The sequence below is a fragment of the Silurus meridionalis genome, chromosome 4 (assembly GCF_014805685.1).
Source record: "Silurus meridionalis isolate SWU-2019-XX chromosome 4, ASM1480568v1, whole genome shotgun sequence".
Classification (NCBI taxonomy): Eukaryota; Metazoa; Chordata; class Actinopteri; order Siluriformes; family Siluridae; genus Silurus; species Silurus meridionalis.
In genome coordinates, this window is record NC_060887.1 from 33,285,543 (window position 1) to 33,311,109 (window position 25,567).

The window sequence follows — 25,567 nt, forward strand, 5'->3', positions numbered from 1 at the left end:
GTGCACAAAATCTCCACAAGCACTCTCCAAAATCTAGTGGATCTTCTTCCTTGAAGAGTGGAGGTTATTATAACAGTAATTAAGGACTACATGTGGAATAGGATGTTTAGAAAGCACATATACTCAGGTGCCACAAACGTTATATGGTCCATATGGTAGACCAGTAGTAAATATCAATCTTTTTTTTTTTTCGTGGAGGAACAAGAGAACCTGTTTCTTCTCTGACATTTCAACTTTCCTGCTGGTGAAAAAATTCCCTCAGAAGGTACAAATGATGCAGGAATCCTAAGAAATTCGATTGAGTATGCTGACTTGCTTGTACTATGAACAGCAAAGGCACAGCAGAAGAAGAAACTGTTCCTATTCGTGCTAAATGCAAACAAAACACACTCAGGTTCATTATCTTAAAGTGAGAACCAGAATGATTAATACTGCAGAATCGAGCTGTCTGTTAATACCCTTATGAAACATGCATCACCTTTTAATCTAAGAAATGATGTCACAATATTTTGAGAAGTCATATGAAACCTAAAATTTAACTTGGTAAGTGGAAGGGCAGGTGGTATGGATTTTGCATGTACGCAGGTATAAGGGACTAAAATAAATAATTACATCGATGCACGGTGAAGTCTACTCTTATTTTTTAAATGGTTTGCTAATCCATTTATACGGACAATGTATACTGTATGTTACTTGTGTAATATAATTTTTACCGAACTAGTTAACAGCAAATGTTGCAAAGATCCATTCTAAAATGCATTGAAATATCCTCAGTGGCCACAATAATAGGAACACCTGTATTAAAGATAAACAATGCTGATACAGATCGAGGCACAAAAAAATGTGGTTTGTGGTGTAACACCAAACAGTATAGTTTTGCATAGTATTATTTGTTTAACCTCTTTAAGATCATTTAAATAAGTTCAATAATAACTTTACTTTTGAGTTAAAGAGACCTTCCTACTCTCTCTTTTTGGATTTCCGAATAGACTTAGTTTTCTAGTTGCAGGTTAAAATTCTTTCATTCTTTCAAGTCACAAGCCGTGGTCAAAATCAGCATTACGCGTCAGCCATTTATTCAGTATTACCATCTTAAATTCAAAACTTGATAAGGAACTGGTAAATACACTGATTCAGTGATTTCATGCACAGCACGGACAGCATGTCATAATCTGTAAACATTTCAAATGGAAACTTTGACCTTGCATTCAAAGTGTTTAGACATTTTGGAAAACTGGATTTGACACAAAATGTAAAGATGACAAGAGTGGTTTCAAAATTCAAACATGAAACAAAAATATTCAGCTTGTTTTAATCAGTGATGTTTAAAAATTGGAAACCGATTGTGTCACATTTACATTAGTGTTGTAATACACAAATGCATAGCATTCATTCAACTCTAATCTCTAAACCTACTCATAAACCCTAAGCCCTATCCATGTCTATTAACCCTCACCCTAAACCATAAATATAAACCCTAAACCCTAATCTCCAAACTTACCCATTAACCCTAAGACCTAAACTTTTAACTGTATTAATAAACTCTCATCCTAAACCTGAAACCCAACTCTAATACCTAACCCTACCCAAAGTGTCTAAACTTAAAAAAAATATATATACTCTAACATAACCCCTAACTTTAAACCTTAAACCAAACCATAAACCCTAACATAAAACTTTAACCTCTACCCTTAACACTAACATAACCCCTCACTCTAAACTCTAATCCCTAAACCTAAACCCTAGTCCTAATCCCTAAACCTAATCCCTAAACACTAAACCCTAATTCCAAATCCATAACACTTCATTCTAAACCCAACCCTAATCCCTAAACATAACAAAACTGTTAAACCCTAAACCTAATCTCTAAACCTAACACTAGACCCTAACTCTAACATCTAATTTCTAACCCTAATTCCAAACCCAAAACCTATAACTCTAAGACCTTACCCTAATTATGAACCCAAAACTCAAACATAACCCCTAACTCCAAATCCAAAACCCTAATCTCTAAACCCTAACCCTGATTCCAAATCCCAAACCCTTTAACTCCAGATCCTCACATAACCCTTAATCTCTAAACCCTATCAACCCAACCCTAATCCCCTGTACATTATATAAATGTATATATAAGATAAGATAAGATAAGATAAAATAAGATAAGAAACAACAGCAAAGAAAAAAAATAAATGCAAATATATAAAAGAATAGACACATACTATAGTATACAAGTATATACACAACACAATGTATAAATACAAATAAGGAAAAAGTACGAATTGCAGGTAGCATATATCATGTTTATGCTTTTCACAAAATATATTTTGTATTTTTTTTACATATTTAACTGGTGAACGGTTTCATCACCAAATCTGTTAAGAGGAGTCTAAATTTGTTTGTTTGTTTTGTTTTTTCCAACCTATGTGAGGAATTTGAGCTCCAACAATCTGGCAACCAGGTTTTAGTTTTCCCCAAACAGAAGCAGTGAAGCTGTAATGTGGCGAAGGAGGAAAGAGTGCTGTTAGAAACACCTCTCACACACACACACGCACACTGTCTCACACACTCTTACACACAGTAGAATGTGGACAACTTTAAGGAAAAGCTTTCCAGCCTGGACAGGAGTGAAGTTTGACACAGATGCCGGGTGAGTAGGACTTTCTCACGACTCGTCAGAAGAGTTGTCCTGTCCTCATGGCTGTGTGCTAGCTTAGCGCTAGCTTAGCCACTGGAACATTACTCTCATCGTTTACTTGGTTAATACTCCCTGAAATAACTCTTACAAACAATAACATATACTTTCCCTCCTTCTTTTCTTAGTTCATTTCAGTCTTATTTTCCCCTCGTCCTGATTCAGCCCACTATGCTAACACTGGGGTCATATTAGGGTGAAAAAGTTGCTAGCTTCAGTAGCATCAGTTATTTTTCTATTAGATGCTATTTGGCTAACTTATTTACTTCTATAATATGAAATAAATAATATCATTTGGGAAATGAAGTATTATTTTTTGCGGGGAGAGTCTGTAATCAATACTCAGACAAGGTCACTCTTTTGTACTTCTCTCTGTATCCTGGATCTCATGGCTTAGTCATGTGATCTAAATATCACTTTATTTCATCTTAAATCAGAATTGATCACTGATTTCTGAAAAATCATCAATCAATCATCATTTGTCTTTCTTTCCTATTCGATTCTTGTCTTTACTGTTTATTTTGCTTCTCTGTAGGAACTTTAAACTTCATTTATAAGCTTTTATATAATGGTTTGTTTTGTTTTTCTTTAAGTCGTAAATATAATGTGGAAACTTGTGTAGAAAATGGTTCAGAAATATTTAAATAATTGCATTGTTTAATAAAAAAAAAGCTCAAAAAACTAAACAAAACAAAAAACAGTCTGAAAGCCTGGGCAGAATGTTTATTAGTATTCGGGTTAGTCACCTGTCAAGTCGTGTTGTAGCCACGCCCCTTGTTATGACATCATCATATTAATTGATTATTAAAATAATCGCTAGTTGCAGCCCAAATATCAATTAGGAAAGGATTCCCATTCAGTTGTATTTCCACGCTTCACCACTAGAGGCAGATACACAGTTTACAACTCATAATAATGCACCGTTCTCCATCAAGAGCATAAAAGGCCAGAACACTGAGCAGCTGCGGCCATTTAGCTTCTCGCAACCTACCGAACAGCGGGGCGTTCGACGTCACGCAACCTACCGAACAGCGGGGCGTTCGACATCACGCAACCTACCGAACAGCGGGGCGTTCGACGTCACGCAACCTACCGAACAGCGGGCGTTCGACGCCACGCAACCTACCGAACAGCGGGCGCTCGACGTCACGCAACCCACCGAACAGCGGGCGCTCGACGCCACGCAACCTACCGAACAGCGGGGCGTTCGACGTCACGCAACCTACCGAACAGCGGGGCGTTCGACGTCACGCAACCTACCGAACAGCAGCTAGCATTTGACAGCAAAATCACACATGATCGATTTTAAGCCCAGTAAAGTTTGAGTGTTCAGAATCCTGTACCTTGTTTTTACTGACACGCTAGGGCGAGTACAATCTCCTGATTAGCGCACACCAGATAGTGAAACTCACTTCCAATTGGTCCTTTGAGCTCGATAGGAAACCTTCCTAACATCAATATTATCACACATGTTATGTGAAATTATGTTCATGTGTGCCTTCAGTGTGTGTTTTTCCTCCTGTAAATGTGTTAATAGTTTACGGCTTTGGGCGAGTGATGATATGAGGAACTGTTTAGCTTGTCAAGTATTTCAATTAAAGAACAAATGTATTTTAAGTTTGTTAGTGACCATTGTAGAGACAATCTTAAATGTTTGTTTTGGGTAAGTTTATAAAGGACTTTCACACAGAGAGAGAGAAAGAGGTACAAGTTGTGTTCATAGATAGATAGATATAGATAGATATATAAAATATATCTATATATAATTTATTATAAAAATATAATATAACATAACATTTCTAAAACAATTTTATATAAAATGCCTGCTTGATTAAATAATATATAAAATAAAATGTAATAAAAAAAATCAAATAGAATAACTCCACCGAATGCATTTTCATTATATTTATTAAATTAAATAATCAATGAAATTGGCACAAATCAAATGTATTAAATCGCAGTGACACTGCGCTAACTAATTCTTTTTTCATACCCCTGGAATTGTTGTGTGTTTTTTTTTTTTTTTTAAGTTTTACAATAAACATTTCACATTTGCTTGGCATGTCTAGACATGTGGATAGAACAATACAGCATGAATACAGCACACCTTATGTAGCATTTCTATAAAAAACAATTTTTCCTTTATCTTATTTATATTAAATAGCTGCTCTGAGTGCTTCTGGTGTAAAAGCCACTGTTTTAATGACCAATTCAATATATATGTAAAGATCTACATTCTAAAATAGGTTTGACAAACATCTCCTGTGACCTCATCATTCATAAGAACCTGCTCTATGTATTTTTTTTTGCGTGTTCACTGTTTATATAGTCGGATTTGTTTTTGTCATTGTAATGAGCTCCGTTTGTCTGGCTCTATCTATATCAGATGATGGAGCTTTAAATATAATCCATGTCCACTGAAGACAATCAAGTCATTCACATCAATAAAACACTTAGGCTTGGTGGAGAAGTTAGGTCTGGCAAAGCTCCTGCTGTGATTCAGCACTGGCTGATAAAACATGACCTGCTTAAATGTATTTAGATGGAATATTATAAGCAGATATTTTTTTACAGCTACTGCATCACTGACTCTGGTTACTTCTGGCTGCTTAATGTGTGTGTGTGTGTGTGTGTGTGTGTGTATATATTTATATCACTTCGTGAATCGGTATTGTTTTTTTATTTTTGTATGTTTTTTTTTTCTTTCCTTCAATGTCTATTTTAATGTCTATCGGTTGACTAATCGGCAAGTACGATCCAAAATCAGACCTCCTATTAACACATGTTTATGTCTGGTTTAATACATTGTGCTACCTCCTATATTTTATCCTCGAAACAGTTTTCTGGGCAAAACACTGGGGCTTGTACTTTTCCAGCATTCTTGCATTCTGCACTCTATTTTATGTGGAGAATCTCTGTATTGATACTGTAAGGATTTGGAAATGTTTGTTACTGATTAGCAATGTGTCCTTTTGTCTCACAGTGCGGTTTGGGGATAAGTCCACTTCTCATCCACATGCAGTTCAAGACAATCCACAGAGACCAAGTTCTAAATCACAGCAGGTGAAACCAAAGGTATCCGGAGGAATGGCTACACCCTTCGTGCCAGTGCCTGTGCCCATGCCTATTGATCGAGCTCTCCCAGGCTCCTCTGGGGTCCGACGGCCCAAACGGGCATCGAGCGTGAGCAGCGTGTCCAGCAGCTCAGGGTCGTCTTCCACTAAAGGTGCAGGCGAGGAGGGTAGTTTTGGGAGAAGCGGAGATGGGAGGTGCTTCATTGCGTCGTGTCAGAGTCCTGTAACCAGGGCCAGGATCAATGGAGTCGAGTCCACAGTGGAGTATACCAGCAGCGCAAGACCAGACTCGCCAGCACACACATTCGAATGTGAGGAGAGACCCATAACTCCCACGGTGCTCGGCTACGAGGTCATGGAGGAGAGAGCGAAGTTCACGGTGAGACAAACGCCTCAAATTTTATCAGGCAGAGGAGATTATTTATCAAATCAAATCAAATCAAATTTTATTTGTCACATACACATACATACAGGGTACGACATGCAGTGAAATGCTTTTAACGACGGTCCGGCATGAGGGAATAAAATAGGGTAAAAAGGGGAATAAATATATAAATATAATAACAAAATTTAAAGAAAAATATAGTAAGAAAAAGAAGGCAGATAAATAAGGATATAAGGATATCTAAATATATATGTATATATACATACATATACATATATATACACATACACAGAAAATGTTTATGGCAGTGTGCAGTTAACCAGTAAACAACAGTAAACAGTAAACAAGTTAGGCATGTTTTTGATTGTCCATAAGTGTCCGTGTGCAGTAAGGTGTGGTGTAAAGTGTCCTTGTGCAGAATGGTGTGGTATAAAAAAAGAATATAAGAAATATGAAATAAATATGAAAAGAAAATGAAAATATGAAAAGTAAAGTGCACTGTGCTGTGCAAGTCCAGTGTATAATGTGCCGTAGCACAAAAAGTGTGATTGTGCAGGGGAAAAAAAGGGTGATGATGGAGAGAGTGGGCCAGTTTTTAGATCCTGGGTGTTTCCTGGTTTAAACACCGAATGGCCTGGAAGAAGCTCCTCCTCATTCTCTCTGTGTTCGCCTTCAGGAGCGGAAGCGTTTCCCGAACACAACAGAGAAAAGAGTGCATTGTTGGGATGGCTGAGGTCCTTCACAATTTTCCTGGCTCTGGTCCTGCACCGCATGCTGTAGATGTCCTGCAGGTCAGGGAGCTCGGTGTGGATGGTACGTTCAGCTGAGCGCACCACCCTCTGGAGGGCTCGTCTGTCCTGCATGGTGCTGTTCCCGAACCAGGAAGTGATGCTACCCGTCAGAACACTCTCAATATATTTTATATATATATTTATTTATATATAGAGGCGATAAGCGGAGTCGGAGGGAAAACTCGATTTTTTTTTGCTTTTTCTATCACTCCTGTACACTACATATCCCTAAACTTTACATTTTTACTTTTTCGTTTTTGCTTATCTTAATTATCGTCACAGTATTTTCGCTTTCTGGCTTCGCCGCATCTAGCAGCGGCCTTTCGAGCTCGTACCTCAATTTTTTGCTCACGTAACAAAGCAAAAAAATCGACCGAGTGACCGCTCGTACCTCGGAAAACTCGTACATTAATGCACACGTAGGTCAACGTACCACTGTATTGCTTTTTATTGAAATTGAAACACTAGTTGTCACACACAAAAAAAAATTTTCGTTGTATCATATATGGAAACACGCACATTATCAACTTGTGCTTGTTAATATGATGAACAGCGCTAAGTGCATTTTGTTCCTGGAATATTCTCTCTGTTGAATCTCGGTTCAGTCTTAAATAGCTCCCGGAGTCATCCATTAGATGAAATGATACCGTTATCTTCCTGTTTCAGATGTAGGATGATGCATGGTGTCTGGATTGCAGTAACTGTGCCTGGTGTTGACACTTAAAACACCAGTTCAAGAAAACAAACGTGTCATTACACGAGGGATTACACACACCAGGGACAGCGCAGTATTATTTTTATCTGTGTTTAAAGTGTGTGTGTGTGTGTGTGTGTGTGTGCAGTGTCTACGTAGTGTGTGCTATCTTAAAGGGGATCGATCAGATTTTGTGAAATAGCCCAAACGCTCTGCAGAACAGGTGCGATTGGTTGATTTGTATTTAGAGGTGATGGAGTTGGTCAAAATTCCCTTGGGAGCAGGAGGGAGTGGGGTTGAGTTCACTTCTTCTGCACACGTCTCTGCTTTATTCGGTGGGTTTTGGTTTCTTTTTAAGCAACGTGGCAGGCCATGGGTTTGTTCAAGATATGGAACATTAAGAAATTAATTTCTCAGGTATAAGATCACTTCCACCGTGTCGTGTTCGTAAGTAGGGTTGCAAAATTGCTGAACATTTCCGGAAACTTTTCAGCAGCTTTCTATTGGAACTTCATCCGGGGGAATTTTGGGAATATTCCTAGTTGGAAATTTTGTTTTTTTTTTTTTGTTGTTGTTTTTTAAAACAGATTTAATAATAATATTTTTTACTTTGATTGAATTATTAGTCTAATTTTGTTGCACAATAGCTTACACACAGCGCAGGGAAGTTTTAAACATACATTTGTGTTAGATTTATGTCATTTTACTTGAATCCTCGCCAGGATTGACATTTCTTTGGCACTGTTTTGTGTGCAGGATTCAAGAAATGATGTGCGTTATGTCATGGATGAATTCTTTAGTATGTGTGATTGATGAATATGCAGAGGAAAAATTCAACTGAAATTCCCCGCCCCAAAAAAAAAATTCCCGGTGTATTCCCATTCATTTCCTTTAATTCCCGTAGAAAGTTTTCCCGGTCTTGAAAATTCCTGAAATTTTGCAACCATGTTCGTAAGCTCTAACGGGACTCGCATGTACAGTTGTGACTTTTAATGATAACGCAAAAGGATTTCATGCACTTTTTTCCGATGGAGCAACACTTTATGAATGCGCATGGTGATAATGACAGGGAACAGCTCTGTAGAGACACCGTGATCACACGGTCACACCTCCAGAGAGATATTGGACTGATGCGTGTTGGAAAAGAGTCCAGTGCTGCTTTTCTCTTAGTTTCACACCTGCTCTCCTGCTGTTTGTTCCTATCACACACCAGGAAACGCCTTAGTAAACAGTTCAACCTGCCTGTCAGGGTTGTGTTTTTAGAACTGTACTCAAAACAGATCTTTCCCTACATTGGCCCTGGACCTTCTGACGGTATAATCTCAATATTATCACACTCTCCATCTGATATTATTGTTCATATGTGCCTTTAGCATGTATTTCTCCTCCTGTAAACGTGAATGTAGTTTAAGGCTTTGACGAGTGATCGTTATGAGGAACTGCTCAACTTGAACTGTGATGTTGATGATTGAAATCAACACCGGTTTGTGTTCTTTTCAGCTATTTTGCAGTTTATTTGGACTATAGAGCAGGAGATTAGATGTTTAATGTGCCCTACGCTGCAATGGGATGCTTAAATGCCTAAGTGGGAGTTTACCGGTCAATAAAATGTGCACCAAGATATACATTAAGTATCTTTGCTGCTTTTCAAATCTTCTAAATTATAGATTATAGATAATAAATTGTATTATTTCAATTTTGTACTTAGCATAGGTACATCTAATACCTTTTGTACCAGATTCAATATTAGTTGTATTTTAAACATTGCAGACCTGAATTTCAAGTGACTTGCAGCTCCAACCAACCAGTAATTAGCTTCTGCTTTTTTTGTTTTGTTTTGTTTTGTTTGTTTGTCCTGCTACAGTGTTGTAAAGTCTGCATATGGCTGTCCACACCTTCTTCACTATTGAAGACAAAATTAACAGGACAGCTTATAGACACTCACAATCTTCCACTCTACTGCAGTTAATGTTTTATTAATGTGTATATATGTGTATTAATTTAATAGAATGAAAACAAATTGTAATCACAAAAAAAAAAAAAAGGGAAAGTTTTTATATAATGGCGTCTATGGAAGTGGTTTTAGAATGTCATCTCTCGTGGTTGGATGTTGGATGGGGTTTGTCTTTGTTGCGTCTCCATTCTAAGAGTTTCATTGTACTTCCATGACTTGGCTCGACATTCATTTGCGATAGACATCGTTACTGCTTTCAGTTGTATAGTTAGTGTATCGTAATTTCAGCATTATTTCAGCCTGCTGGTATTCAGGCATCAAGAAATGGCACTTGGGAGCACAATTTTTGAACAAAGTCATATTCAAGAATACTGATATATTTATTGAACAGAAAGAAATGACAGTAATGCATCAGAAAGCTCATGTTTCTGCTGGTATTCCTCATTAACCCACTTGTGATTTTTCTATAATTTGCTTTTGCCCCAGTCACCAGGCACAGCATCATGTGAGCTTCCTGGAGCGCTCATTTGTTTTTGTCCGATCCAAATCAGATTTATTGCTCTGTCCTGCACTCGTCTGGAACTCAGAGCCTGGCTTGTTCCACGTCCCCCCGCACAACTCAATGAATGACTCTTTGTGAAATTTCAAACAAACCCTGAGTGAAATATCTGCAGCTCAGGGTTGAGTGTAGATCAATAGTTCACTTTTTTAAATCTTTTTTAAAGGCCAGAACAGTGATAAAACATGTTAAGAGGGATAAATCTTATTTTCAGTTTAGATGGAAAGTCATTGAAGGCTATCGATGTTTCTGCTGCATGCAAAACAAAACCACATTTCCAATGTTTCATTCACTTTTAGGTAAAAATAGAACTTGTGCAATTTCTGATCCTCTAGTTTTCTGTTGTGATGTGCGTTATTGATGTGCTCTTTCCCTGGTTGCTCTTTAGCTAGACAACTCCACCTTTAGAACTCTTTAAACGATTGTTCGGACATGACGTCCGTGTACGTCGACATGTGCAATGTTACGAGGTTTACAATATCGCTTTGTTTAGTCGTCAATGGTGTAAAATCTCCGTACGCACTTTGCTCTTCCATGTATGTTTGCTAAAAAGAGAAACATGTAAAAACTCCTAAATGTTTCTTAGAAAGATTTATTTTGAACAGGTTGTTCAGTATTTATCACATTGTTATAATTCAAAGAACATGACTGTTCAACTTAAGATTTTTCAATCTTAGAATGACGATATCGTTACGACAATATTGCAAAAATATTGTACCTGTCAAGTCAAGAGGCTTTTATTGTCATTTTTACTATACACAGTAAAAACGAGACACGTTCCTCCAGAACCCTGGTGCTACACTAAACAACATAGAGCTACAACACAACACAAAGACGAAAAACAGCACAGACAACAGTACAGACAGACAGACAGACAACACATGACAATACAAATAAAGCAAGATAGCGCCGACCAGTAACCCTACTGTATACTTTAAATATACAAAATTGTGCAAAGAGAAAAACTATAACCAAGAGTATATATAAACAAACACAATGCAGTGCAAAAAACAGCAGTAGCAGCAGTTGAGAGGTGCAGAAAACAGCATGTAAACAGTGTGATATGCTAAAGTATAATTAATTATAAATAAATGGTGGTGGAATGGATTGAGATGATTAATGAGTGTGTGTTAAGTTCAGGTTGTGAACTTGGTTCGCGTGGCAGGAAAACATAGCAGTGAATGCTTCTCTCTCCAGTCGCGAACTGCCGCTTGTCCACGCACCCCCTGCCACATACATATAAACTATGCAACAATTACAGCTTACTAGCCTAAATGGCTCTGTTTTGCTAAATTATGTACTAATATTAGTAAAAATTATTAAATTACAGTAGGAGTGTAAATGTACATGTATTTGTAATGAAGTTTTTCAGTACAGCATTTCGGTCCGGTACACGTGTACTGTATGTTGTTGTTTTCAGAGGACAAAATCTGTACTGCTATACAAGCTGCACATTCACTACTTTAATATATATCCAAGTTAAATTTTTATGGTATTGCCCCTTGAGAAGATGGTTAAGATGGTTGCTGAAATGTGAGGGTGTTACTTTTGTGAGAGAGTGTAAATTTTACCTTTTAATTACATTTTATTGAATCAATTTCAGTCATGCTGATTTAATTGATTACCTGTGTAATCAATTCAAAAATGTACCGAAATTGAACCGAACCGTGACTTAAAAGACAGAGGTCCGTGTCCCCAAAATTCCAGCTTACTAGCCCATACTAGCACTTACGATATTTTTAAGTTAGAACGAGGTCATCTGTACATATCTTCATCGTAAGTCGTGGACTACTTGTATTTATTGACGTCTTGTGTGGACATATACTATATACTAAAAAGTATATGGACCCCTGGTTATAACGCTTCTGTGTTTTTGTTTTTGTTTTTGTTAGATTTTAGTAGATTCTGCCTGTTTGTCTTCCTGACCTACAGAGAATGGATTTCCAGATACAATCTTACTGTTTGTTGCAGTTGTTTGCTAGAAAATTGTGCGTCACCCAGGATGTTGCTTTTGCTGCTGTTTCTGTGTCATGCTGTAACACCGTGTGCTTTTGGTTGTGTTCAAGATATCAAGAAAACCGATATCAAGTTAATAATGGGTGTGTTTTTTCCTTTTCTTTCTATGGCAGGTCTATAAGGTTCTTGTGAAGAAGACCCAGGAGGAGAGCTGGGTGGTGTTCCGGCGTTACACCGATTTTTCCCGACTCAATGACAAGGTCAGGCTCTCGCACACACGCACAAACCACTGTGAGGGTTTCATGTCATTTTTGACTCGAAACAAAAGTAAGTAATTGTACATTTTACGAAAAGTTTAAGACGCATATAACATCAGCCTTTATCCGGCTCTTGATTTACAGAGACACTGAAGCACTTTTGTAAGTCGCTTAACTTGAGACATGTGAAGCCAGACAAATATTTGTTCTTGCTCATATAGTGTTTGTGTCATACTTGTGGGACAAGAACCGTCCTCTTGCACATACATGAGCTCAGAGATGCCCACGGTTGGTGACACTGAGATTTACATGGAAAGAAAGTTTTTTACCCCTGCCACCTTTCGTTTTCTCGAAGGAACGGATACATTTATTCATTAGGATTTTAATGAGTGATTTTAGGGTCCGAATTGTGACCAGCTCAGTAGTTCTGGAGTTTTCAGATAATGAGAGGGCAGGTAATCAAAAGTACAAAACCAAACTGCTCTATGGATAATGCATCATGCTTCTCTTTTTTTAATCTGATTTATACTGGAAACTGTTGGTATCAATTTAGATTGGATATTTTGTGTAAGAAAAATCCCTCAAACCTACAGTGGACCATAGCCCTGGGCCCTGTGTGTAGCTGCAACTAGCCTAAACATGCTGAGCAAGCTTGAGGGGATGAGACTTGGGGGACGAGAACCGTCCTCTTGCACATGCATGATCTCAGAGATGCCCATGGTTGGTGACGCTGAGATTTACATGGAAAAGAAAGTCATTTACACCCTGACACCTTTTATTTCCTAAAGGAACGGATACATTTATAACAAACAAGCTTATATGCACTAAAAGTATACATTCTATTCTTATACATACACTCTTTATATCTATAAAGCTGCTTTGGGACGATGTCCATTGTTAGAAGCGTGATTCAAATAAATCTGTATGGAGTTGAATGCTTTTCTCTTGTACCCAGCCCCAGTCATGTGACTCCTCTATATTGCAAATAAACATGTCCTCATCTCATTTCTCTTTTTGATTACCTCAGAGTGTGCATTGTTCCCTGAACAAGATGGTGTTTGATCAGAGCTGCATGGCATCAGGAGAAAAGAAGTGATGTAGTGTGTGTTTAAGGGAATATATTTCTTCTAGTGTTTAACTTGGAACTGAATGAGAGCGAAATGAACAAATGCAGAGGAAATTCCAGTTTTGGAAATTCCAATTTTTAAGACTGCTAGTCTTTCATGGGAATTAACAGGAATATATGGGAATTCATTAGAAGAAACTGGGAATTTATAAAATTGCAGGTTAGCCTCTAACAGGGAATGTGTAGTTAAAATATAGTTGAGAGAAATCTTGCAGGATAATTGTGGTTAAAACAACCAGATTTAATGCAGTTTCAGTTGAATTTCTACCCTCCATATTCATCCATCACATGCTCACAGCACACTTACTGCTCTGGCTCTACACTATGCTGTTAGTTGTTTCACCTCCTCTTTTCGTTCTTGCTGATGAGACTCACCACGGTTGTGTCATCGGTGAACTTGACAATGTGTCATGAGTCAGCAGAATGAACAGCAGTGGGCTGAGCTCACAGCCCTGAGGGGCCCCAGTGCTCAGTGTGGTGGTGCTGGAGATGCTTTACCCGATCGGAACTGAGGTCTCCCAGTCAGAAAGTCCAGGATCCTGTTGCAGAGAGAGATGTTCAGGCTCAGTAGGCTCTGCTTCTCAATCAGGTGTTGAATGCTGAACTGAAGTCTATGAACAGCATTTGTACATATGTGTCCTTATTGTCCAGGTGGGTGAGGGCCAGATGGCATGATTCATGGAACAGTTTGGACGATACACATACTGCATAAGGTCCAATGAGGGTAGTAGCTGGGTCTTGATATGCCTCATGATAAGCCTCTCGATGCACTCCTTCGTGATGGGTGTGAGTGTGATGGGAAAATAGTCATCGAGGCAGGAGACGGTAGACGTCTTTGGCACAGGGATGATGGTCATTGTCTTGGGGCACATATGAACAACAGCACTGCTCAGGGAGATGTTGAGGATGCCAGTGAAGACATCCGCTAGCTGTTCTGCACATTCCCTTAGCACTCGGCCAGGAAGGATGAAACATTAGTGCTAATTGGAATGTACACTCCGAGCACAATATCAGGTGTATAAAAGGGTCTACATCTCACAACCATAAATTCCCCAGCAGTGAGCAATAGGTGGAAATGAGGACAGAGTTCTTACACCATTCCATGTTGATGTAAACGCACAGTCCGCCGCCGCAAGTCATACTTGGTGTCTTACAGCGTCAGCTTGTTGGAGCTGGGATTTGAACTCACGACCTTTCGATCAGAAGTCCAACATCCTAACCACTTCCCTTCATTAGCCATGCCTTTTCCCTCCATTATACATTTCTGAATGTTTTGTATTTTTCATAACCTGCGAGTGTGTGCACATATACACGCTTGTCCTTTCTCCAGTTTGCATGTATTGTAGTTAATCTAAAAAATCTGTTGAAAAAGAGGAAACTTTTCTGCAGTGATGCACATTGTGGCAAATCATTTATTACCGTATTTCTGAGCAATGCGAATTTAACAAACCACCGTTCAGGATTGTGCACAGTTATGTCGCGGCATTACAATAGCTCTTTTCGAGCGAGTATTCACCTTTGTCACATTTTACGGCAAAATACGTACAGGCTGTACCAAAAGTAAGCTCTGCCAATCCCCCTCCTGTCCTGCCAGCCCTTGTCTGGCTCAGAAGCTTATGTGTATTATTGTGTATGCAAAAATGAGATGTGGTAACAATGCATACAAATTGAAAACGTCTGCAATTGCTGTAATTCTATTGTGTAAATGCAGGAAGATGATGATGATATATGCCAGAATTAAATTCTTTACTTTTTTTTTTTTTAATGTTCTAAATAATTTGATCCAGAAATAGTGTGTGTGAGAGAAGCTGGATTAGAGCCAGCTAGTTTTTTGTTAACTGTGTCAGAGCACTGTTAGGACTTGGTCACATTTTAAGAAAATAAACGCCGTTGTTTAAGAATGCTGCCGGAGAGCAGGTGTCCATGTTGTGGCAGTGCAAGGACTGTTTTGCTCAAAGGGTGTTGATTTGTTTCACTTCTCTATTTGAATGAGAACAGAGCCGTGCTTGCTTAATAACAGCCTGTTTAAGCACATCCTGTCCCACTGGTTTCCCCTCTAGCTTATGTTACAAAACATTATTAAGGCTTTGTCCAAGAATATATCATGCACTCTAAATGTTCTACTTTAGAAAGTTGTTTTGACATCTTGCCCTTAACTGCTGGTTAAATTTGTGGCATTTTAATTCAAATGTTAGGCTTGTGGTCCAAGTCAAATGAATGGGTTATGTAACTAGAAACGGTACTTCTGTTTGTCTGCTCCAATGACAACGCCAGTGATAGTAAGCCAGAGAAAGAGGTTAGACCAGAGTTCCCCAAACTACGGCCTGCTGTTTTTACACGCTGCACAGAGAGCGCTATGTTATATTTATTATTTATTATATGCAATTATATTTACTAACAAATACCAGAATATTATGAATATTTAAAAATAGTTATCGGCAGGTACGATCCAACTTGTCTATCGTTAAAATCCACTGTCGGTCGACTTATTAACATCTAAAGCCTAATTATTTGTTCGATTCTCTTACCAACCATATGCATGTGCAAAAGTAAGTAAATGATTTTATTTGAATAGATATGAATATACGAAAATGACAGTGTGATGGTAATAATGCACTTTTAATAAAATACAAAGAAGTTTGGGGACTCCTGAGACCGATTGAGGTCAACCAATAGTGGATTTTACTGATGCCGATAACTAGGTTGGGTCATACTTGCTGATGACTAATTAATCAGCTGATAGTTTTTTAAATAGATACTGGATTTAAAATAAAAAGCACTACATGCAAAAGCACTACATGTAAAATAGTACTGAACTTTACTATAAAAATAAAACTTAAATAAATGTTTTGTGAAGACATTTATAGTTTGCCATTTAGATTTATGTGAAATTGTCAAACTTTACAGTCAGATTCCATTTGTAACATTTAACTGAAGATTAGATTAGAAGTACTGTTTGTTTATTGCACCATTTACTAATACATTTTTAAGTTGTAAATTTTTATTTTCTCTCTTAACTTTAGTTAATGCACTAACATGAATGAAGTACAGTGCTCAGTCTCGTGTGTCAAAACAAACCGCACATGGCTTCAGTAATTTGCCTCTAGAGGCCGCTCCTGTACTGTATAATGACAGCGGACCTTCTCGGCTGAACCAGCCCAGACGCAACCAGGAAAAACTATCGGTGTTAATTTTTGCCACTATTGGTGCCGATTAATCAGCAAAGCTTCATTATACATACAAAAATATTAATAAAGGCAAATGTTAACGTTAACATTTTCCTGTACATCCAATTGCATCCAATGCAATATATTGTGAAAAATTTTATAAATTAATTGGAAAATTTTTTTTTTTTTTTAGACTTTACCCAACACATTCTACTGAGTTTATTACTGATACTCGGACTTTTTTTAATAAAAGTGTATGCAATGAGATGTAAGAGGACTCATGTATGTTATCCATTAATAACACAATATGTCTATGGTTTCTGCAGTTAAAGGAAATGTTTCCTGGGTTCCGCCTCTCTCTGCCACCTAAACGCTGGTTTAAAGATAACTACGACACTGACTTCCTGGAGGACAGACAGTTAGGCCTGCAGGCTTTTCTACAGAATCTGGTGGCTCACAAGGACATCGCTAATTGGTGAGCAGATTACAGACATGATTACAGACATTAAGCCCCAGTTCACTTTGTCAGCCTGCTGAATATGCTTTCGAGTTCCGTTTTCGCATTTTGTATCGCAGCAGTAATAAAGTATAACGAAATGCTTATCAGGAAGAAGATAAGTAGGCCATGCCTCCTAACACACACTGATCCTTCCATGCCCTGAGCTTTACTTGGCATTCAGCCCTTACCACATCGGCAAGAGCCTTCTGGCATTCAGTCAGTTAATATACTCCAGTCTCCTTCTCAGCTCGGCTAATGGAGCGCACACACACACACACACACACACACACACACACACACACACACACACACACACACACACACACACAAACCATCAGCTAGTGTTAAATTAATACTCTTCAATCAATCTCAGACATCATCTAAATCTTTATGAGCAGGAAGACTGTTATAAACAACGGGACATTTTTAATATACTTAAGTTAATCCTTTTATTTATTACTCATTCTCATTTCCAAGTCTTGGCTGTTGTCTTTAGAACTATTGGCACCCTCCACAAAAATTTATGTATGTATCCCAATATAACTGAAGTACTGAACAAGGCAAAGGACATCATAAGACAAAGCTGGTTCTTGGGTGGGAGGGATGATCTATTACTCTCTTCTTCATCAATCAGAGCACCAGGAGCCATGATGGATGACTGTATTTTACTAGTGTGCAGCTGAACATTTATGCTCCAGGAAACAGGAGCGGGTCGAAGGCAACTGCCTCCAGTGCCTCAAGTCTTTTTTGAAAAAAAGAAAAGAAAAAAAAAGATTTGCAAAAATTCTCCTTTTTTTTTCCTCTGTTGAAATTCTGCCAGTGTCGGAAGATTCCAGACTTTTTCCTGCAGTGTGACTTCTCCCACAACGACCGCAAAAACCAATAGGAGTGCCGACTTAGCACAACTTAAAACACCTCAGGGAAGATGTAGAATCGAGTCATGTGGACAGTACAGAGAGAAGATATATTATGGAGGGAAAAGGAGTGTTTTTAATGACCTTTTTATTTATGAAGGAATGTCACGAACAAAATTAACGATCCAGATCGGTTTTTTTTGCTCGCCGCTAGCTATAGTTAGCATCGTGTTGATGTCGTGAAACTTCGGACGCGACTTTAAGATGTTTTCTGTTTTTTGACATTACTGATATATCTGTGTGTTTTGCAGTGTTGCGGTGCGAGAGTTTCTTTGTCTGGACGAGCCCCCGGGACCTTTCGACAGTCTCGAGGAGAGTCGGGTAAGACGTCTCATACAAAATACGTTTCCGATAGTTGATTAAAATTGTCCCAATTTGTTCGTTTTAGAACCAGTTAGTGATCATAGCCCTGTTTATGGTATGAGAACCACACACATACTTGTATGACAGTGTCACTGCAGTGCTAAGAATGGTCCATCACCTTAATAATATATGTGGAGACCTAGGAAGCCTCTCAGATGTCACTGTGGCTGTGTAAATAATATACTTGAGCACTTTGAGGTGAAGAAAAAAAAAAAAAACGGTGTGGTTTAAAAAAAAAAAAAAAAAAAAAAAAATTATTCTTCTTCACCTCAAAGTGCCCAAGTACCGTAATTTCCGGACTATTAAGCGCACCCAAATATAAGCCGCACCCACTGAATTTGACAAAGATTTTATTTTGAACATAAATACGCCGCATCTGTCTATAAGCCGCAGTCTACACTGAAACTAATGAACTTTACACAGGCTTTAATGAAAGACAGTGTCTGTTACACGGCTTGTATCTAAATAGTAGCCTACCAAGAAAGTCATTGTTCACTGTCTTCCTCCTTCCTTTCACAACAATTTCTCTTGAGAGTTTATCTTTTGGCATCGTCATGCGTTTAAAAATCACCATCGGTGAAGCTTTTCTCCCGATGCCGTGCAGCTCAGAACACAGGTGAAGTGTGTTTTCATGCCCGGTTGTTTTCAGCGTGACGAATGATTCTCATTTCCTGTAGACAGTCCGAGTGAGCGGCAGGTCAAACGTCAGAGGAACCTCATCCATATTTATGATGTGGTGCGGCCCGATTCAGTGGGAGCGCGTCTGATTTAATATAAAGAGTTTCATTGGTTCACCTGAACCCGTTCGACAATTTCATTGGTCTAATGTTATGGAGCTCAGTTGGTTGGCTTGAAGTTTGTGAAACCGGGAAAAAACAGGAAAAATCCATAAATTAGCCGCTTCGTTGTTTAAGCCGCGGGGTTCAAAGCGTGGGGAAAAAGTAGCGATTTTTAGCCAGGAAAATACGGTATATTATTTACACAGTTTTAGTTTAACCCAGTCTCTTTGCCAGTCAGCCACAGTGACATCTGTTATTCTGCACCACATTTCCATTTAGATATTGAAATAATAAACAGTTTATTTGAATATTTCATTCAGAACGCAGCGCTGAATCGCAGAGGACATTTTGACATCTAAGGACAAACTGATTACAGTTTTTCTCAGTTGCTGCATCATGCAGTCACTTGTGCACATCATTAAAGCATTTCTCGTTGCTTTGAACAAATTCTGAATGCTTTGCTGCATTCATTGATTGTGTACGGTCGTCTGCTGTTTCCTACATTATCACTTGTTTATGCCATGTCGATCAAAATATCAGACTGGTTCTCACCTGAATAACCCTTTAAAAATATCCAAGCCTCAGCTCATTGCATGTCATTGAACGCGAAATGATTAAAACAGTGTTTCTTGAACTAACTTAATTTTTCAGATGAATCTTGAATGTCGCTGATGAAGGTACGGCACGAGAACAATGACTCGTCAATCTGGCAGCAACGAGATGTTCATTTGCTCGAATATTTACTTTAGAGAGATAAACTAAGGATTTTGAGAAAAGTACAGGCTTTTGCAAGCATGTTGCTGATTGTTCTAATTATTCTGAGAAACGCACTTACGGGTTCGCAAATATTAAGAACGATTCGAGAAATGATTCATTCTGAATATTCTCTTCAGTTTAAATCCGACTTTGAAATGCTAGAACTGAGGTACACGAAAATGAGCAACATTTGGTAGAACGTGAATATTCCAGCAAGTGAAAACAAACAAAAAAAGTTTGTCACGTTTTTATTTATTTATTTATTTATTTTTGCTCACAAAATAATAATTTGTCTAAATTTTGCTCTCAGGCATTCTGTGAGACACTGGAGGAGGGAAACTATCGTTTGCAGAAGGAGCTGCTGGAGAAGCAGAGAGAGATCAGTTCCTTGAAGAAGATGTTGGAGGAAAAAGAGCTACACATACACATGCTCGAGAAGAGGATCAAGTAACGTGTGGATTTTCTGTTCCGTTTTTTTTGCTTCTTATTAATGGCGGATTTTCTTATTTCAATCGTTGGTATCAGCATTAACACAGTGAAATCTTTTTGTCTTCTAGTGGTGAGTCTTTGACTCCGGAGAGCCCATATGGTCTGTCTGCTCAGGGCAGTGAGAGCAGTGTGGATGCAGAGAGCTCTACTGCTGAGGCGGACCAGGACATGCCAGAGGAAAGTGGGTATGTTTCACTTCTTTTATTCCAAATGTTCATCTCAACTAGGGTTCAGTTTCGTTGTCGCTGTAGGACACAGCAGCCTTGTTCACATCTCATCTATAGAATTCAAGTGTTCAGACTTTGGCCTTAAAAACCTGCCCCCCCACCCCCACTCTTCAAGCTCTGCGTAGTCTTAGGAGCGATACAAATTACTTTAAAAGCTTTACAGAATTCAACGTAGACAATCCAATCTCCTAACTCAATTTAGCTAATGGTTGTGAGTTGATGCATTTCGAGTGCCTTGCACTGATAATAATACCTAAGGCAGGGTTTGTGCGTCATTACGTCCTAAACATGGTGCCAAACTCTACACCGATACGTTCTCTATACATCACTACTGTAAACACGCAGTGTTTCCGAACGCTGAGAAAAGAGTCGGCTTCTATGATATTTTACATTGGCTTTTATTGATCCGGGAGCATTCAAGTTGACTACGTTCTGTAATGAAGTATAGATTTTCAAATCATCCAGCGGCTGCTCCGATGCTTTGCGGAAATGTTTCGTGGGAGGATGCGTAAAGTCTTATTGAACTAAATCGTCTCTTTATGGTGAACGGTTGGCGTTTAGATTGCATTAGGTATGCGTTTTGAACTCAGAAATTCAGCACAGAGCTTTTCCTTAATAGCCAATCAGAGTTACACAAGTGACACCAAAGTCTGGAGCGAAACTGTACTTTATATAGACGTCTGTGTCATTTGTTTATACTGAATTTCCTGTAGCGGTTAGTTGTAGTGAAGCAGTTATGAGGGACTCGCTCTGTCTTATGAATATACATTATTCAGTTTCGAATGGAAAGTTTATACTACAGCACAATAGAATCCTTGCATTTGATTGGTCAGAAGGGAACGGCTCAGACCGCCGTGCCATCCTCAGGGTAAAATAAAAAATTAACAATCCAGTCGTTCCAATAAGTAATTTTCGGTATTGTAGCAGCTTCCACAAGTGGAGTATTCACACAAATCGAGCGTGTGGAATTTTCGATATGGTTTTATGTGAGGAGAACTCTCTGTGCTTTGTCTGAAGATAAAGCTGTAACTTTAGGTTTTCTGAGGCACAGCAACAAAGAAATTGATTCTGACAGCATTTTACGATGCAGATATTATCCTCACCCATCCTTGCGTAAACAATACAAACGCTGCAAATTGCCCAGTGAACCCAACCACACACACACACACACACACACACACACACACACACACACACCTTCATATTTCTAGCTGATATTTTTACTGGTTTTAAAGTGAAATAGCAGCTCCGACATCTATCCCGACATTTTCAGTTGGACTGCTAGGCATTGTTGTAATTCACTGCAGAAGGAGCCTGCACTTGATTTACGGCGCACTATGGGTAATATTTTCTCACTATTCAGGGAATGGAATTATTAGCACATTGTTACAAAAGGAACAGGTTTAGAAAAGTCGTCACATGTTTGTAATGGATCAAGTATTTCTTGATACAGAACCAAAAGTAGAGGAGATGGATTTGTGCAAAATCAAGCTCCTCCTTCCTGCAAAGAGTCAAAGCAAAAGTTCATGGGATGACGGTGTGTATTGTCTTGTTAGAATATCACGTTGGCATAACATTATGATCAGTGAAGTGAATAACACGGATTATTTCTTCATCATGGCACCTGTTAGTGAGTGGAATATTATTAGGCAGCAAGTGAACATTTTGTCCTCAACGTTGATGTGTTAGAAGCAGGAAAATGTTTAGACCAGTGGTCCCCAATCCCACAAAAGAGGGACCAACACAATATTAAGCAGGTGGTCATAACGTAGTGCCTGATCAGTGGCCATATGCCTGATCTGTGTATGAAGTATTAGACCGGGTCCAGTTCCACCCACCTGGTTTTGCTTCTGCAGCAAGGAAGTCAATCCCAGGCTGCTCTGTCTTGTGTCCTGAATGCTTCAATTCTGAGTTAGCTGTAAAAGTATGTATGACTGTATCTCTGGGATTTTTCTTTTCTCCAGCAGCTGCGAGCAGCGAGCATCACTGAGCTCCTCGGCGTGTTGGTGCGGTCCGACCATCAGCTGCTCACCTCCAGTCATCCAGGTCACTCAGGTGGAGCAGTGACTTCGAAGCGAGACTTTTTACCTCCTTTCTCTTTATCTGTCTCTCTCTTTTTCTGTCTCTCTCTTTCCCAAGTTCCTGCACTCTCTCCCCGTGTCCACGGCCTCTCCTAACGTCACAGACGATCATCTCAGAGAGACAGAAGATGAGTTCCTTCTGTAAACATATTAAAAAAATGCATTGGCAGAAGCCTGTTTTGGAGGAGCTGAAATCTGGAATACTGCCTGTAGAGGCAGCAGAATGTCTGCGCATCAAGTCAGATCATCTAAATCTGCTCTGAGAGATGTCCGGAGGCTTTTCGGATTTTAACTACTGACATCTAGCCATAGACTGCTTTTCATGAAATGTTTATTTCATCATACGGAGGTGCCAACATGTACAGTTAAGCCATAACACTAATTTTAACACAGGACTTTTTTTTCTTCACACCACTTAATCTGCATGAACCACTTTATCTGCAGCTGTGACCTCATGGGCCTCAACCCTGCAAGCAAGAAACGGGGAATGTTGGACCGCAGGCTTTTTTTTTTGTTGCTTGAAAAATGAAGAAATTGCTTAAGTCTCCATTTGTTTCCACGGGATGTGTTTTGTTGGGGTGGGTTTTTTTTTTGTTTTTTTTTTTTGTTTTTTTCCTTCTCCTGTCAGCTCAGATTTTCTTAATAATGTTGGCACCTTCGTAGCCCGACGGTTCACTGTGTGACAATCCAGAGACAGAAACTGCCTTTCCTCCAAAAACACAGTGGAGTAATGCCCCCATGTGGCCAATGCAAATATTGCAATTATCTACTCAGGAAGGACAATGTTATGCTTTTTGTTTTCCGTGTTGCTGCTTTTGCTGCTGCTGTTTGCTTTTCAACAGGGCTATAATATATTCCAGTTGGCAAGTCTTTCCCAGCTGGTAGACACTCTGGATTTTCTTGTGTTGTCTTTTGAGTTTTGTGTCGTGTCACGTCGCACTGCAATCGCCTCATTCAAAATAGACATGCGGTTCACGTGTATGCATTTCAGACACTTTCAAGTCATGTTGCTTCATTCGACTGTCATTATTGTGAGAGTCTGGACACTAAGAGAAATTTGACTGGTAATGTGTGGCGATATTTATTTTCAGAGTTCTGTAGGATCCGATTTCCCTAAAGCGACCGCTCCTGATAATCGGCTCACGTGATTAACCAGATTAGATGCAGGACCAGCTCTGGAAGTTCAAGCTTTCAAGGGATCAGAGCTAATGAATCTATTTCACACAGTGAAACATTTTTGCGTTTTTGTCAAGTGATTGTTTTGATTCTTTTTGTTTGTTCATGTTTCCTAATTTGATGGTTTAATGTGGCAGTCACTCAAAAGTGATTGTGCCACACCTATTAACTTCAAGTATGATGTCACTACAACCAGGTCAAGACCAGGCATGGGACAAGAAAAAAATAGAACACTCATGGCGCAAACAATATTAAGACTAGTGTGTGTGTGTGTGTGTGTGTGTGTGTGTGTGTGTGTGTGTGTGTGTGTGTGTGTGTGTGTAGGGTCACTAAAGCCAGTGTTTGTGTTCGAGGTGTGTAAATGTGTAACCGTGTTTAAATGATCACTCTCGCAGCCGTTTCCTTAACCCAGGTACCGCGTTCACTGCTTATAAATGGTCACATCGAGTCACACGTTGCACTTTAATATCCACCGGGATCGTGGGATATGGTGTGGTTAGAAATCTGCGAATAGCTTAAAGCGGAGCCCAGTGCCTTTTTCCGCATCTTATACATGCATACGTATACACTACACGCTTACTTTTTGGCCGTGTTCGCAAGAAATGCACCGTTTTTTTTTTTTTCTAAATCAACTTCCCTGCTAACACAGTGCCTTGCATTTCTTCCCATAATCACAATTTCTAATACCATGACGTGTCGCTTTGCTGTTCTTTTGCTCCAAATTGCTCTTCCTTTGGGTTGATGCCAAATGATAAAATGGCTGTTGAGGCGACTCTTCATTAGAGTTTTTGCGATTCCAAGGATTGTACTTTCACCATATTTAACTACACCGCACATTTAACGTTTCAGTGTCAGATACGACAATGAAATGACGTTTCTCTGATGTTGGAGATGATCAGATTCGTGTTTAGATTGACTCAGAATGAAACTTATGCAACTGTTCAGTAGATTCAATTAAAACGTCGAACATTTCCGATTGGTTCAGCTCGACTTTAGTTATTCAGCCACAGACCAATGTTATTCTGATTTCTGACTCGCATACAAACCCTTTTTCCCAGATCTTTATAGGAGTATATTTGGTTGACATGGTAACTATCATCTGCTAAGGGATAATAAAAGTTTTCCAACGTATTTTCACTTTGTCGTGACTTTGTGGAGTTGTTGTGTCTTTCTATGAATTTTTGACTGCACAAATGTACACATTACTGTATCTGATATATTGATTGCAAGAGACCAGAGAGGATTCACACTTGTACTGTACTAGTGCTCTTTCCTTCTCTGATTGTCCATCCATCTTTAAAAATTCAAATTGTGTTTTGCTCTGTCTGTCGCAAATTGAAGGTTCACGAGATTCACCTTTGACCTGTTTTAGAGAGCCAGTCGATCATTGGTTGATCTGATGCCGTTCACTCGCTTTCATTAGTGACGTTCGAGATTCATCTGCACAATTCATCAATTCAAGGAACATTTACCCAAAAAGGTTTAGCTAGGCAGATGATGACACATGGTTTAAACATTTTGCTTGTCAGTGCCTTATGCAATGAACTGATGCTGAGATGTTTTAAGGGGTTGAGACTATTCAGGTGAAACTAGTATCATATATGCTGATCAACATGACTTTAACGAGT

The 25,567-nt window shown here is 38.9% G+C and overlaps 1 protein-coding gene across 2 annotated transcripts; it reads left to right on the forward strand.

Annotated features, from left to right (window-relative positions):
* The first annotated feature begins 2,464 nt into the window (after window positions 1-2,464).
* Window positions 2,465-23,658, forward strand: snx16 (sorting nexin 16). Of its 2 annotated transcripts, none has more exons than XM_046847905.1 (8): window positions 2,465-2,647; window positions 5,676-6,145; window positions 12,279-12,365; window positions 16,982-17,130; window positions 18,320-18,389; window positions 20,277-20,413; window positions 20,524-20,640; window positions 22,650-23,658. In XM_046847905.1, the coding sequence occupies exons 1-8, from the start codon at window positions 2,641-2,643 to the stop codon at window positions 22,747-22,749; spliced, it is 1,137 nt and encodes a 378-aa protein (XP_046703861.1). In that variant the 5' UTR covers window positions 2,465-2,640; the 3' UTR covers window positions 22,750-23,658. The 2 variants fall into 2 exon arrangements, with proteins under 2 accessions (XP_046703861.1, XP_046703860.1); XM_046847904.1 differs by having other exon boundaries at window positions 2,466-2,647; window positions 22,647-23,658.
* The last annotated feature ends 1,909 nt before the right edge of the window (window positions 23,659-25,567 follow it).

What these genes read in the sequence shown, in the direction of transcription:
- snx16 (XM_046847904.1), top strand. An exon ending in ATGCTCGAGAAGAGGATCAA is followed by an intron (nt 20,414 to 20,523) that starts GTAACGTGTGGA and finishes TTTGTCTTCTAG; the next exon opens with TGGTGAGTCTTTGACTCCGG. An exon ending in GACATGCCAGAGGAAAGTGG is followed by an intron (nt 20,641 to 22,646) that starts GTATGTTTCACT and finishes TCTTTTCTCCAG; the next exon opens with CAGCTGCGAGCAGCGAGCAT.